This window comes from Hypomesus transpacificus, unplaced genomic scaffold (assembly GCF_021917145.1).
Source record: "Hypomesus transpacificus isolate Combined female unplaced genomic scaffold, fHypTra1 scaffold_132, whole genome shotgun sequence".
Taxonomy (NCBI): Eukaryota; Metazoa; Chordata; class Actinopteri; order Osmeriformes; family Osmeridae; genus Hypomesus; species Hypomesus transpacificus.
In genome coordinates, this window is record NW_025813708.1 from 32,191 (window position 1) to 49,201 (window position 17,011).

The following is a 17,011-nucleotide window of genomic DNA, read 5'->3' on the forward strand; positions in this document are numbered from 1 at the left end:
TCACCTGCAGTATCTGGCCCCGGCCCCGTGACCATGACTGCAGATGGAGAGGGTGGAGGATTTAGCATCTGCAGGTCGGCAGCAGGGTCTGGTCCACACACACACACACACCAGGGTCTGGTCCACACACACACACACACACACCAGGGTCTGGTCCACACACACACACACACACACCAGGGTCTGGTCCACACACACACACACACCAGGGTCTGGTCCACACACACACACACACACACCAGGGTCTGGTCCACACACACACACACACACACCAGGGTCTGGTCCACACACACACACACACACACCAGGGTCTGGTCCACACACACACACACACACACCAGGGTCTGGTCCACACACACACACACACCAGGGTCTGGTCCACACACACACACACACACACCAGGGTCTGGTCCACACACACACACACACACACACACCAGGGTCTGGTCCACACACACACACACACACACCAGGGTCTGGTCCACACACACACACACACACACCAGGGTCTGGTCCACACACACACACACACACACCAGGGTCTGGTCCACACACACACACACACACACACCAGGGTCTGGTCCACACACACACACACACCAGGGTCTGGTCCACACACACACACACACACACCAGGGTCTGGTCCACACACACACACACACCAGGGTCTGGTCCACACACACACACACACCAGGGTCTGGTCCACACACACACACACACCAGGGTCTGGTCCACACACACACACACACAGCAGGGTCTGGTCCACACACACACACACACCAGGGTCTGGTCCACACACACACACACACCAGGGTCTGGTCCACACACACACACACACCAGGGTCTGGTCCACACACACACACACACAGCAGGGTCTGGTCCACACACACACACACACCAGGGTCTGGTCCACACACACACACACACCAGGGTCTGGTCCACACACACACACACACCAGGGTCTGGTCCACACACACACACACACACCAGGGTCTGGTCCACGGTCTGAGTGCTGATCAGGTCCTTCAGCCACCGTGAGCATCTGCAGCAGCACCTGGCTGCTGGATGGGCTTGTCTTCGCTGAGATCTTCACTGGAGTGTGTGAGAACACACTCCACAAATACACACACACCCACTCCACAAATACACACACACCCACTCCACAAATACACACACACCCACTCCACAAATACACACACCCACTCCACAAATACACACACACACTCCACAAATACACACACACCCACTCCACAAATACACACACACCCACTCCACAAATACACACACACACTCCACAAATACACACACACCCACTCCACAAATACACACACACACACTCCACAAGCACTCTTCAACAAAGCCCAAAGCTCTCAACCTGAACCTACATAACACGCCGCAGTAGTCAGCACACACGCAGCTCACAGTTTAACAGTGATTTTCAGTCAACAGATCTTGTCAGTGTCGACATCACTTCCTGGCGATGCTATCGTTGCGGCCGCTAATAAACGGCCTTGCGACCGAATGGCGCAAAGAAAACTTCCTATGTGACATTAAAGCAACAACACTTCCGGCCCTCAATTATTAGGAATTATACCAATTTAATATATATTCAGCCTTGCTCACCCGTTGCTCTTCCAACTCAGTTTCCTGATAACAGTGCCACCTTTTCAGAAGTATTATCTACGTCTAAAGCTGCCAAAAACCCATACTGGAATGTTGGGCTCCTAAACATCAGATCTCTATCCACAAAGGCCGTTTTGATTAATGATCTGATGTCTGACTGCAGCCTGGACCTGATTGGTTTCACCGAAACCTGGCTAAAACCTGATGAATATTTCCCCCTGAATGAAGCTTCGCCTCCTGATTTTGCGTATTCACACATCCCTCGTGTTTCAAAGAAAGGTGGTGGTGTTGCTATGTTATATAAAGCTAGCTTCAACCTCAGCCTAAAATCTGTCAATACCTTTAAATCATTTGAGATAATTTGTATGAAACCACCAACTACTTTAAAAAGGACTAATTCTACTACTGTTGCCCCCCCTCCTTCGTTTTGTATAGTTACTCTATACCGGCCCCCTGGCCCATACTCCCTCTTCCTTGAGGAATTTGCTGATTTTAGTGCTGATCTTGTGACATACACTGACAATATCTTAATTATGGGTGATTTTAACATTCATGTCGATGACCCAAAAGATCCTCTAAGTAAGGCCTTTACTGCTCTTATGGATTCCACAGGTCTCACTCAGGTGGTTTCTAAACCTACCCATCTTCACTCGCATACATTGGATTTAGTTCTCACGCGGGGAATCGAGATTAGTGATGTCATTGTTCATACCCACAATCCTATATTATCAGACCACTGCCTGGTAACCTTTAAAATGGATCTCTGCCAGAGCCTTGGAGGCACCCAGAATATTTCTATTAGCCGCTGCTTAACCCCAAATACAGCTCTGGAACTGGCTAGTATTCTACCCGCTGCACTAGAAGCACTTGATGTCCCGAATAAATCATTAAATGCTAAAACAAGGGATCTGAATTTGGTTCTTCAGCAATCCCTAGATTCTGTTGCTCCACTCAAACCAAGGAAAAGAATAGACAAGAAACTGGCTCCATGGTATTCAGAGGAAACCCGCACTCTCAAGAGGTCCACTAGAAAATTAGAGCGTAAGTGGCGTACCACTAAATTGGAGGTTTTCCGCCTGGCCTGGAAGGACAGCCAAATAGAGTACAAGCAAGTCCTCATCAGGTCCAGATCAGAATATTTCTCTAAGTTGATTAGTAAGAACAAACACAACACTAAGTTCCTATTTGATACTGTTGCAAAACTCACTAAGAAAAGTACACTCTGTGTTAGTTCAGATCTCTCTCCCAATGATTTCTTAGATTTCTTTGACCAAAAAATCTATGCAATAAGGGACAAACTACAGACTAGTCCTGGAGGAGTGGCCATCAACACTGATTTTCCCTCTGTACCCAGCATTCTGCATGTTGAGACTCTCACTCACTTTAACCCTATTTCTATGGAAGCATTCATCAAGCTGATAGATTCCTCGAAACCCACTAGCTGCCTTCTCGATCCACTCCCTGCCAAACTTTGTAGGGAACTTCTCCATATTATTGGACCGCCCATGCTTAGTATTATTAATGAATCTCTTGTAACTGGACAAGTCCCTGACGATTTCAAACAAGCTATTATCAAGCCCCTTCTTAAAAAACCAAACCTGGATCCAGGTTGTCTTAGCAATTACAGGCCCATTTCAAATTTGCCATCTCTCTCCAAAATTTTGGAAAAAGCTGTGGCAAAACAGCTCACTGAGCACCTCTCCTCAAATCAGCTCTATGAACCTCTCCAGTCTGGATTTCGTCTTCACCACAGCACTGAAACTGCATTAGCCAAGGTAGTCAATGATCTATTATTAGCCTCTGACGCGGGCTTTAGCTCTGTCCTTGTTCTTCTAGACCTAAGTGCAGCTTTTGACACTGTAGATCATGAGATTCTCCTGGAACGTATGGAGAACTATGTTGGGATTTCTGGTACTTCACTTCAGTGGTTCAGATCGTATCTATCTGATAGATCACAATATGTCCACTATGATGGTTGCTCATCCAGGAGCTCCATTGTAAAATACGGAGTACCACAGGGTTCAGTTTTAGGCCCTCTGTTATTTTCACTCTATATGTTGCCTTTAGGAAACATAATTAGAAGTTTTGGGGTAGATTTTCACTGCTATGCAGATGATACTCAGCTATACATGTCTATAAAGCCGGGAGAATTTCCACATGCTATGGAAACCTGTGTTTCCGGGTTGAAAACTTGGATGACTGCAAATTTCCTTCTTCTTAATTCGGATAAAACCGAGGTTCAAATTTTTGGTCCGAAAAAACACCGAAATAATTTATCCCATCTAACCTTAGACTTAGACGGCGTCAAAGTATCTCAAAGCCAGCTGGTAAAAAATCTGGGAGTCACAATGGACCCAGACCTTTCGTTTGAGTACCATATTAAGCAAATCACCAGAACAGCATTTTTCCATCTACGTAATATTGCCAAAATACGAAAATTCCTCTCAAAGGATGATGCTGAAAAACTAATACATGCTTTTGTTACGTCCCGATTGGACTACTGCAATGTGTTGTTCTCTGGCCTCCCAATTACCTACCTAAAAAACTTACAGCGGGTGCAAAATGCTGCTGCTAGACTATTGACTAAAACTAGAAAGTTTGATCATATAACATCGACTCTTATCTCTTTACACTGGCTCCCTATCCAAGCCAGAGCTGATTTCAAAGTTCTACTACTAACTTACAAATCTCTGCATGGATTGGCACCACTGTACCTCTCCGGTCTCCTTGCACCCTATTGCCCCGCAAGGTCTCTAAGATCTCAAAATGCCGGCTATCTGGTAATACCCAAAGTTAAGAAAAAAACTGCTGGAGGTAGGGCGTTCTCATATAGAGCACCTCTTCTTTGGAACAAATTACCCATCTCAATTAAGGAAGCTGATACTGTCTCGACATTTAAAACTAGATTAAAAACGTTCTTGTTTAGTCAATTCTATGATTGTTAAAGGGAAGTATGTGTGTACTTTCTATGTAAACCTGGGATGTGTGCTTGCCTATGTGTGTATCACATGTAACTTTTAAATTTTAATTATAGCTTATGTTCACATTGCCCAGCTAGATGTTACAAATAAAGTAAACCTGTTACTGTATATTGTTAGTATTATTATTATTATAGTTCCGTTGCTGTATATTGTTACTGTTATAGTTTTTATTACTAGTTGGAGACAACGGGGGACTGGCTGTTTTCATCCTTATTCGTATAAGTATAACCTACTTTAGAGTTCTTTCCCCTGGAACAGATTTCATGTTCCAACTGAGGGGGGCTGTCGTTGTTTTGGTGTGTGGGGCTGCATCAAATACCCTTTTTGCTCTGTTAAATTGCTGCACTAGTCCACACTTGACCGGTGGGGATCTCATTCTATTTTGACTGTAACTGTTAGCTGCTCCTGGCATTCTCTAATCCCTGCTCTCCTCTCTGTCCCCCCCCCACACATTCCCTGTGGTGTGGGGGGTTTGAGCTGTCAGGACCTGCTTGGTCGTCGGTCTGCCAACGCTGAACCAGGTCGTCACCCGGAATCCAGTCTCCATGACGGCCAACAGCGAGTTTCCCGGTCCCATCCAACGTCTATAAAGCCGAACAATGGATTTTGGTGTTTCAAAACCCATTGACACTGTATGACTATGTTTAGCTTGTGTTCTGCTCCTCTCTCTTACCAACCGTCTCTGGAGGAGGGGATCCCTCTCTGAATTGCTCCTCCCAAGGTTTCTTCCATTTTTTCTCCCGGTGGGAGTTTTTCTGGGAGTTTTTCCTTGTCTTCCTTGAGGGTTTAGGTTGGTTGAGGGGCAGTTCTATGGGCGCATGTGAAGCCCTCTGTGACATGCTTGCGTGTAAAAAGGGCTATACAAATAAATTTGATTTGATTTGATTTGAACACAAAGCGCACACACACACACACACACAGTGGGGTCCCTCAGCAAAAATGTTGCCTCCCGGCCCTTTATTTACCCCGCTGTGAGAGAGCCACATCTGCTTTGTCTAATTAGCCACCAGGAGACTGACAGCAGGAGGAGAGGGAGGAGAGGAGGAGGGGATGAGAGGGATGAGAGGAAGAGGAGAGGGAGGAGAAGGGGATGAGAGGAAGAAGAGGGGAGTGAGAGGAGAAGGGGAGGGAGAAGAGGAAAAGAGAAAGGTTAGTGAGACGAGAGAATAGTGGAATGAGGAATAAGGAATGATGACGGGAAGGAAAGGGAGGAGAAGAAAGAAGGAAGGGGAGGGAGGGAGAGAGGAGTGAAGAAGAGGAGAGATGGGTGTGGAGACATCTCCCCAGTACCACGGCTGCAGCCCAGCACAACCCGGAGAATATCAATGAGAGAAAGCAGAGAGCAATTCAGATTGAATTACAGCACTCCCTAAAATAAACAGAAATCTCATCGAAACCGACATATATAAGAGAGGTAGGGGAGAGAGAGACAGGGGTGGTGAGAGAGAGAGAGACTGAATGAAAGAGAGATAGAGGGAGAGAGAGAGACTGAATGAAAGAGAGATAGAGGGAGAGAGAGAGACAGAGGGAGAGAGAGACACGGGAGAGAGAGACAGAGGGGGAGGAGAGGGAGAGAGTGCAGATACCACACCAGAGAGAAGAAACTCCCACAATCATCTCAGCGATCTCAGAAATACAGTGAAGCTCCACACCGTGGAGACACCGTCCACTCCAGCTTTCCGGCATCTGTAGACCCAGTCAAGCGCAGCCTCCCAACATCACCCCTTCAGCCTCACACCAGACATGCTGTGGACACAGCCTCCCCACATCACTTCTTCAGCCTCACACCAGACATGCTGTGGACACAGCCTCCCCACATCACTCCTTCAGCCTCACACCAGACATGCTGTGGACTGGACTCGCGTTGTGTGCGGTACAACACAGTAGACGCTGGGGATATTTCCTACTCCTTCGCTGTGTGACCCTGACTCGCCCTGAAGCAAGGCTGCAGAGGGGAGAAGATCTCACTGTGACCTTTCTGATGAGGCCTTCATGTGAGGGAGGACACACACACACACAACCACACACACACACACACACACACCCACACACACACAACCACGCACACACAACCACGCACACGCAGGCTAACACATTCATAAACTCTTATCATGAGCTGTTGTAAAGAATGATTGGATTACTTGTGCGTGTGCATCCCCATGTTCAAATCAAAACGCCGCCGTCACAGCATCAGCACTTTAAGAAGAACCTGGCGTTTAGCTGCTCCACTTCCTGTGACGTCACCGAGGCTACGCCAAACACAGCGGAGGGGGCGGGACACGCGCTCGCCGCTGCGTGTGCAGCGGTGCACTGAGTGACCAGGATCTCCCTCCCGTATCCTCATTTCCTCGTTAAACAGAAAGGTATCAACAGCTCGTTCCCCTGGAGCCTCTTTCAAGTTCCAAGGAAATCATTGCGACGTACCCAGAATCCCCCGGTGAAAAGCTGGGCTTAATAGTAATCCTGTTTGTGTCTGTGCGTGTGTACGTGTGTGTCGGTGTGTGTACGTGACTGGAGGTTATTATTGTGTGTGTGTGGTTGTTTACATATGTGTCTGTGTGTGTTTTTTGCCCGTGTGTGTGTTTGCTTGTCTGCCTGTGTGTGTGTGTGTGTGTCTGCCTGTGTGTGTGTGTGTGTCTGCCTGTGTGTGTGTGTGTGTGTCTGCCTGTGTGTGTGTGTGTCTGCCTGTGTGTGTGTGTGTGTCTGCCTGTGTGTGTGTGTGTGTGCACAGAGGGGCCCTCAGAGGGTTTGTTGGAGCTCCTAGCCCTGAACAGAACGTGTCTGTCTGCAGAGGAGATGAATTTTGTCACTCAGAGAGAGAAAAATAGGTAGAGAGAGGGAGAGAGAAATAGGTAGAGAGAGAGAGAGAGAAATAGGTAGAGAGAGAGACCTATGAAAACATATTGTTGAGCCGGGCTCTTCAGAAATAGAGGCCATTAGCACAGGTAGCTAGCTCGTTTAAACTTTAAAAGCCTCAATTTAATTCGTAGGCTTTGCATCGGTAAATACACATCCAACTTTACTGAGTTTAATCGTGTCAATTATCAGCATGCATGCTGAGTATTTAAAAACAATAAATAGATCAACAAATCAGTTTCCGTCTGCAAATGGAAAAAATAAAAAAGGGATGGGGTCAAATGTAAGTGTCGTAGCCTTTTAATGTGACAAAGCAGCACATGCCAACACTGCAGCCAGTTCTGGCTCCAGAGAGGCTGTGCGACGAGTCAGAACACAAAATACGGTGCTCTACAGCCAGGGTGAGCAGGCTGCCATGACAGCCCCTTCAGATAGCACATTTCCCTAATCTTAGTTTATCTTGGAATAGATCCAGGAACCAAAGTGTGTGTGTGTCAGTGTGTGTGTGTTCCAGGTCAGACCAGAACACAGAGAGGAACCTATGGCATTTCAGAAACAAGCTTACCTCCGCACCCACCCAGCAGCAAATCCTGCTGAAACACTCTGCTCTGTGCAGGGGAGAGGAGTAACTGGCAAGGCCGGAATCACCAACTGCACCGTGGGGGGGCACAGGTCAGGGGGAATAACAGTCCCCTGGGGGGGGGCGTGGTTTGGGAGGGTAACTGAGGGGGGGGGGGGGGAAAGAGCTTTTGCACGTTTCAAGCAGTCTACAGCTCACTTAACTGAACATGCAAGTCAGACGGTGCGAGAGAGGCGAAGTGTGAGAGAGCGTGAAAGAGGGAGGAAGTGGGAGTAAGAGGTGCTGTTTCATGTGGTCTATCCTCCCCTCCATGGGCTGTCTGAGGTGCCGGAGCCAGAGGCTTCAGTCCCTTTTCAGCCATCAGCAGGCATGGCTCGACAGGGACGGCTCGACAGGCACGGCTCGACAGGCACGGCTCGACAGGGATGGCTCGACAGGGACGGCTCGACAGGCACGGCTCGACAGGCACGGCTCGACAGGGACGGCTCGACAGGGACGGCTCGACAGGGGCGGCTCGACAGGGGCGGCTCGACAGGGACGGCTCGACAGGGACGGCTCGACAGGGACGGCTCGACAGGGACGGCTCGACAGGGACGGCTCGACAGGGACGGCTCGACAGGGACGGCTCGACAGGGACGGCTCGACAGGGACGGCAGAGGGGGAGACGTAAGGAGGGAATGTCCACAGCAGCATTAGTATGTTAGCACCCCAGAGACTTGGAGGGAGGGGGGTCATCAGGATCTCCATGGTGCATTGAGACGACACACACACACACACTGGGCAGTTTAAGTACACACGGTCACCTGTCAGTCAAACCTGCCTGACAGGAATGAATGCACACACCACACACACACACCACACACACACGCTCTCTCATTACAAGCACACACAAAACACCAGCTACCCCCTCCCCCCTCCCTCCATAACAGCTCGTACTACAGGCGTTGTTAACGCCCTCCACCTATTAACTGTATAGCAGGAGTGGGAACACCCAGTGAAGCCCTTAAAGACGTCCCCTCAGAACACAATCAAAGCGGTGACAGATGCTGACATCATCACCCCCATGGCCAACATAACGCTTACTGAACAGATGAAAACACCCCCCCCCCATCCTCCTGTCTCTGGCTCAGCGACCAAGGGGAGAGGATTATCGATGGGCGAGACTGGTTGCACCCCTCTACCCCTCTCTCTCTCTCCTTCTACCTCTCTCTCTCTACCTCTCTTTCTCTTAGCTGTAACTGCCGTTTCCAGCACGGCCGTGGCAGAGGAAAGCAGTTTAAGGTAACACTCGAGAAACTTTCCATTTTAATGAGATCCTCGTCGTGGGAAGAGTTTTTCTGTTCCAGCGGGGGAATATTTTAGATAGTAGCTAGCTGGAGAGACCAGCTCGGAATTGGATCATCTCATGTGCGTGTGTGCGAGCATGTTTGTGTGAGCATGTTTCTGTGAGTGTGTACAAGTGTGATGCGATTGTGAGGCTGAGTACACGGTCATAGAAACCACATTCAAATCCATTGTGACTAAGCATCTCCTTAAGGCTTGCACATGAACACAAGAGGAAGACACACACACACACACACACACACACACAAGCCAACACTGCAGCAAACAACCAATACTGTCATCGCCCATGTAAATGTAATGAAACCCATTACGCTTTGTCACATGGCAACGTTACCTCACCACCAGATACGTCTATGCAGGTCCAGGCTCAGCCTACAGCAGGAAGCCTCCAGACGACTGGCAGGGAAGGCCGCCTCACAGATGCCCCTTAACCAATCAGGAGAGGCCTGGGGACTCAAGGTGAGGATGATCTCAGTTACTATCAGGTCTGTATGGGACAGTATGGGGAACACTTTGGCCGAATCCCAATACTCCCCCTTACCCCTTCCCCTTACCCCTTCCCCTTAGTTTTGCGCGTTCCCGTGAGAGCTAGTGGTGTCCCAATACTCTTTTGGAGCTAGGGGAAGGGCTAAGACGAAGGGGTATACACCCCTTAAAACCAAGTAAGATCGGGAGCTTACTTGAAACCTAGGGCTATGTGAATACTGCGCGACCGGCAACAATGGCGACCAGATCATCCTGAGAGTCCGATAAATGTTATATTATCGGCTTAATTAATTGATAACAAAAATTATGACAGTCTTGTTTTGTGTTATATACAGTCATGAACATACAGTGCCCTCCAAAAGTATTGGAACAGTGAGGCGAATTCCTTTATTTTTGCTGTAGACTGAAAACATTTGGGCTTGACATCAAATAATGAACGTGAGACCAGAGATCAACGTTTCAGCTTTTATTTCCAGGTATTTACATCAGGATCTGATGCACAACTAAGAAAATATCACATTTTGTTTGAATCCACCCATTTGTCATGTGAGCAAAAGTATTGGAACAGATATACTTAAAACATATTTAAGTGAATAAGACTTAATATTTAGTTGCAAATCCTTTGCTTTCAATAACTGCAGCAAGTCTGTGACCCATTGACGTCACCAAACTTTTGCATTCTTCCTTTTTGATGCTTTCCCAGGCTTTCACTGCAGCCTCTTTCAGTTGTTGTTTGTTTTGTGGGGTTCCTCCCTTCAGTCTCCTCTTAAGCAGGTAAAATGCATGCTCTATAGGGTTTAAGTCTGGAGATTGACTTGGCCAGTCTAATACCTTCCATTTCTTGCCCCTGATGAACTCCTTTGTTGTTTTGGCAGTGTGTTTTGGGTCGTTATCTTGCTGCATGATGAAGGCTCTGCCAATCAGTTTGGTTGCATCTTTCCTTAAATTGGCAGACAAAATGTTTCTGTAGACTTCCGAGTTCATTTTGCTGCTGCCATCATGTGTTACATCCTCAATGAAGATTAATGAGCCCGTCCTAGAAGAAGCCATGCAAGCCCAAGCCATGACATTACCTCCACCGTGTTTCACAGATGAGCTTGTGTGTTTGGGATCATGAGCAGTTCCTTTCTTTCTCCAAACTTTAGCCTTTCCATCACTTTGGTAAAAGTTAATCTTTGTCTCATCAGTCCATAAAACTTTGTCCCAGAATTTTTGAGGTTCATCTCTGTACTTTTTGGCAAATTCCAGCCTGGCCTTCCTATTCTTCTTGCTAATGAGTGGTTTGCATCTTCTGGTGTAGCCCTTGTACTTTTGTTCATGAAGTCTTCTGCGAACAGTAGATAGTGATACCTTCACTCCTGCCATCTGGAGGTTGTTGCTGATCTCACTAACAGTTGTTTTAGGGTCTTTCTTTACAGCTCTCACAATGTTTCTGTCATCAACTGCTGATGTTTTCCTTGGTCTACCTGTTCGACGTCTGTTACTTAGTACACCAGTAGTTTTCTTCTTCTTCAGGACATTCCAAATGGTTGTACTGGCTATGGCCAATGTTTCTGCAATGGCTCTGATTGATTTTCCATCTTCTCTAAGACTCACAATTGCTTGTTTTTCACCCAAAGACAGCGCTCCGGTTTTCATGTTGTTTTCACCTCTGAATACAGTCTGCATAGACAAAACCTATCTTACCCAATCTGAACCTGAGTGTAGACATTCAGTGGTATTTATTGATTGAATAATGTATGTAATAGGACACACCTGGGCAACAAAACACACCTGTCAGTCATATGTTCCAATACTTTTGCTCACGTGACAAATGGGTGGGTTCGAACAAAAAGGTGATATTTTCTAATTTGTGCATCAGATCCTGATGTAAATACCTGGAAATAAAAGCTGAAACGTTGATCTCTGGTTTCACATTCATCGTTTGATGTCAAGCCCAAATGTTTTCAGTCTACAGCAAAAATAAAGGAATTGGCCTCACTGTTCCAATACTTTTGGAGGGCACTGTATATATTTGATACCATTTTCCTAATTGAAACGTTTCTAAAAATCGCTAGTTTGGTACGTTAATGTTACAGTTCTGAATTGCACAACAGTCCCGCATTTCTTTGACTAGCATGTGTACAGTTCTAAGTACACTCCATTAGCAGCGAATTTCGTATCGATACGATATCAATACGTGCTAGATGACGTACCTGTAACCAAGTGGCGTCCCATTTCCTAGGGCTATGTAGCCCTTACCTCTTACTTTCGAGGGCCAAGGGGAAGGGGTAAGTTAAGGGGAAGGGGGAAGGGGGAGTATTGGGATTCGGCCTTTATACCTCCCCTGGCTGTAACACCCCCCCCCCCTACTGCTACCCCCATGGTTGTTCCAGCCCTGTAGTTAAGCCCCCCCCCCCCCCCCCCTCGGCTATTTCAGTCAGTATGAGTGTGAACCAGCCCATCATACCACAAGCTGTTTTCATGTTCCTCAAACTGTGGCATTTTAGAGTCTGTGGTGGCTGGAGCGAGTGGACGACAGGGTCGAGGCAGGGAGGGGGCCCAGGGGATCGTAATCAGAGACTGATTGTCTGAGTGCCGGCGAGGTGATCTTCCCTTCTCCACGTCACAATCTATTATTATGCGTTAGACGCTATCATCATCCATCTGACACACGCTCGCTCGCTCGCTCGCACTCAATAACCCACTGGCTTACGTTCACATCCACGGACCACTAGCCAACAGCAAGGTGTGTATACTTCCCTAAGAAAGAAAGAAAAAAGACGCGTTCGACTAGTAATGAGGTCACTGCGTCAGTTCGATTAGAGAGAGATAGACAGAGAGACAGAGTGACAGAAAGAGAGAGAGACAGACAGAGAGAGAGACAGAAAGAGAGAGACAGACAGAGAGAGAGAGTGACAGAGAGAGAGAGAGACAGACAGAGAGAGAGAGTGACAGAGAGAGAGAGAGACAGACAGAGAGACAGAGTGACAGAAAGAGAGAGAGACAGACAGAGAGACAGAGTGACAGAGAGAGAGAGAGACAGACAGAGAGACAGAGTGACAGAAAGAGAGAGAGAGAGAGAGACAGAGAGACAGAGTGACAGAAAGAGAGAGAGACAGAGAGAGAGAGAGACAGACAGAGAGACAGAGTGACAGAAAGAGAGAGAGACAGACAGAGAGACAGAGTGACAGAGAGAGAGAGAGACAGACAGAGAGACAGAGTGACAGAAAGAGAGAGAGAGACAGAGAGACAGAGTGACAGAAAGAGAGAGAGACAGAGAGAGAGAGAGACAGACAGAGAGACAGAGTGACAGAAAGAGAGAGAGAGAGACAGACAGAGAGACAGAGTGACAGAGAGAGAGAGAGACAGACAGAGAGACAGAGTGACAGAGAGAGAGAGAGAGAGACAGAGAGAGAGAGTGACAGAGAGAGAGAGAGACAGACAGAGAGAGAGAGTGACAGAGAGAGAGAGAGACAGACAGAGAGAGAGAGAGAGAGAGAGAGAGAGAGAGAGAGACAGACAGAGAGACAGAGTGACAGAGAGACAGAGTGACAGAAAGAGAGAGAGAGAGACAGAGAGAGAGAGTCAGTCTGTCCACCACACAGCCTGGCTGTCCTGGGATCTGGTCTGCAGTGTTTTGTGGAGAAGAAGCAGCTAGCAGTTTGCATTTGATACGCAGTGACATTGGTTGCTGAAAAGGAGGGCAATGCGGGTGGCTGTTGGCAGGAAGTGGCGAGCAGAGCAAGGCCCCAGGGTGCCGTCCTGCAGCCCGGAACCTTCCGAGGACCACGGCGTTGGCACAGAGGCAGGCACACACACACACACACACACACACTGCGGGATGAAATACACACTTCTGTTCGATAGGATGGGATGAATAGAAAGGGGGTGAAGAACAAGGGACTGTGTGTGTGTGTGTGTGTGTGTGTGTGAGAGAGAGAGATACAGGCAGGGCTCGAAATGAATGGCGTCCCGTTGTCGATGATAAAGTTGTCTGGGACAGTTCAACACAGACTTTGGGACTACAGACCATAACAATATAAAATGCATACAACAGCTCTAGCTTAAAATTCAATTTCCAACTTTTGTAATCACAAATATTTGTTCAAACTTTCAAAAACTGTCATGATGTCAAAATGCAAAAACGAAAGAATTTACATTTTGGGACAGGTCAAGTTTAGTTTGGGACGTTTAATTTTGCACTTCGGGACGGTACTTGGACAGCGAGGTAAAAAGTGAGTTGCGAGCCCTGGATACTGAGACAGAAAGACAGAGATTTAGTTTCCTGAGTTTGTTTAATGCAGTCCAAGTAATGTAGCAAAGTGAATGAGACTTTCACGAGAGCTCTTAGACTCTACAAACAGCTCATATAGCCGTAGCAGTGACAGAAACAACCACCCAGGCCGGCCCCCTCAAGTTACTGAACCGTAGGAAATAAACTACAACTCCCCCAAAAAACCTATTAAGGTTGACAAATGGACAGAACTGAGGCTCACATTAGCCTTGCTTTGTTTAACGCCTCAGTGTGCACACAAGAGCACGCTGTCAGCCACTACAAGGTCCTCAGAGTGAGAAGTCCTTTCTCTGCTCAGATTGGGGTGAGAGCTTTGGAGGCTCCATTCTGCTTGACATCACACAGCTTTCAAACAATGAAAATGACCTTTGATAAGATTGTTTTGGGAGAACTCTTGTGTGGGAGCTTTTCTTGGTCTGTGCTCCTAGCTTCATGTTGCGGTCTGTTGAGTGATAGTCATTGCATGTATGTTCTCACGTTCACATCTGGGTTTTGCTCCAATCCCGCCTCAACAGAACAACATGTTCCATCTACAACAACTGTTGGGTTTTACTGCTCAAACACCTAACCCCCACCCCCCCCCCCCCACTCACTACAAACACACAAACACTTTACGCCTCCCCACACACAGAGTAGATTAATAGAGCCAATGCAGCGAGCCGCCAGTTGACATTGATCCAATGCCCAGCAGATTTAATTTACAGATCACCATTAGCATCTCCTAAAGCGGCCTTGGCTGCCAGACGGAGCCCATTAATCACCCGGGCCCATCGCAGCACTCCACCGGGCCCAACACCAGCCCCTGGACCTGGGCATCCCTCTGCCGACTGGGCCCTGGAGCCCCAGCCCAAACACTGACCACCAGCTCGGGACAGGAGCCCTTTTTACTGACCAGACCAACGTCCAAGCCATCCTTCTGAAGTCTCGAGTCCAGGGCCGTATGAGCCGCTAGCGTAATGTGTTGCTTAACGGCCAGTCGCCAGTTTGATAAACGGATGCTTGACGTGTGATGCTCAGATATGAACCCACACGGGGAAGAGGGAGACAGAGATTGAGACCCAGGCGGTGCCTCGCTGACCGGGCCTGCCTCTATTTGGCCTGCCTCTATTTGGCCTGCCTCGAGGAAAGGAGTTTCATGTAATTTGCCTTGGTGTGTGTCAGCACAGACCCTGGTAGGCGTTTCATCAGCCTGTGACAGGGCGGTCGATGGGGACGCAGGATGGAGGTCCCTGGAGACACCTGGCTGCTGTGTGGAAGACCTCTGATCAAGTACAAAGCACTGGGCACGTGTGTGTACACACACACACACACACAAACCTTTACAACCCAACCCACAACTAAAAAGATGATATTGGGAGCACGCACACACACACACCACTATTAGCAAACCCACAACCAAAAACAATACTGCGCACCATGTCCACACACACCCTTACTACCGAACAGCTGACAAGCCAGGGAGAAGGCCAGTTGGATGAGGAAGCGGAAGTTTGTGCAACATGTTCAGTGTTTCCCACAGATTAGAAAGCTATTTGTAGCGGGGGGGTTGGGGTTGTTTCATGTCAGACGGAACAACCCATTCGTTAATAATTCGTTACACAGAACTTTATTATATTAAATATGAATCAAAAATTATTCACACCTTCACAAAATCAACAATAGGTAGGTACGTATGTACCTAAAAAAAGTAGCCTCAACTTTCCTAGACCTTTAGCTTACTTGAATGGCGTAGGTATGCATCGTTGCTAACGTGTGCTGACGTTGTGACTGTGTGTATGTGAGAAAGACGCGTGAGTGACAGAGACGGAGGGAAAGGAAATGCAGCTGAACAAATACGCTGCGTGTTTTAACCTAAATACTGTAGTCGTTTTTTTACTAAACGCAATATGTGGCGGCCGGTGTTGATTCTGTGGCGCACCGCCACAAATTAAGTCTATGTGTGGGAAACACTGATGTTTCCCCTCATAACAACACAATCACAATGTCTAGACGCACAGAAGAACTCTGTTGGCTCTGTCAGGGGGTCAGGTCAGGTGTGTGTGTGTGAGAGGAAAACACACAGCCATCCAGAGGCGTGGTGACGACAGCTCACCTTGACTCGTTCGTGCAGCTTTCCGAGGCGCAGTGTGCCGTCCAGGGCCGTGGCCAGGACCCCCTGCTTGTCCTGCTCCAGCGCAGAGGCCTGGGGGGGGAGAGAGGGCACAGCAGGGGTTACGGATCTGGGAGGAAGAGGAGGAGGATGGGAAGGGTGGATGGGTCAGATGGATGGATAGAAGGATGTGCAGGTGGTCGGATGGAAGGATGTGCAGGTGGTCGGATGGACAGATGGAGTGAAGCAAGTAGAGGGAGAGAGAGGCAGGAAAGCAAGCAGAGAGAGAGAGAGGGAGGAAAGGGAGGCTTATTAAAATGCAGCCCATCACAAAATAATTGGATGAAAGTGTGTGCTCAAACAAGGGATTTGGCGTATACCTACAGCAGCTTATTTTGCTCATGTGCAGCTGATAGACAAGTTAAAGGAACTTATTACATTTTTATTTCTACGAATCCCATAATATAGCCGTTTGTGTAGGGAGTTTGCCGAGAAACTCCCCGCACAAATATGAGAGAGAACTCCAACAGGCACAGAATACATCAGCCAGCTTCAAATAACCACCTGCAGTCAAACATTCTTCCTAACCAGTGTTACGGACACAAACCGTGTCCATTTGAAAGACACAAGCGACATGTTGAGAAGCCTTTACAGAAGAGCTATTCTTCCACACTGGCTGATGCAAGACGGATTCAAGCTCCCAGATTCAGTTTACGGTCTTAAACTGTCATCAAATGCGATGAAGCTGTAGGCAGACTCTTCCGATATCTTACACA

The 17,011-nt window shown here is 47.9% G+C and overlaps 1 protein-coding gene across 1 annotated transcript in view; it reads right to left on the minus strand.

Moving 5' to 3' along the window:
* The window catches only part of cep89 (centrosomal protein 89), a 70,026-nt gene that overhangs the window by 26,033 nt on the left and 26,982 nt on the right, over positions 1–17,011 (minus strand). The window contains exon 18 of the mRNA XM_047050951.1: positions 16,239–16,328. Within this exon, the coding sequence (XP_046906907.1) occupies positions 16,239–16,328 (90 nt within the window). The remainder of the gene's footprint in view (positions 1–16,238; positions 16,329–17,011) is intronic.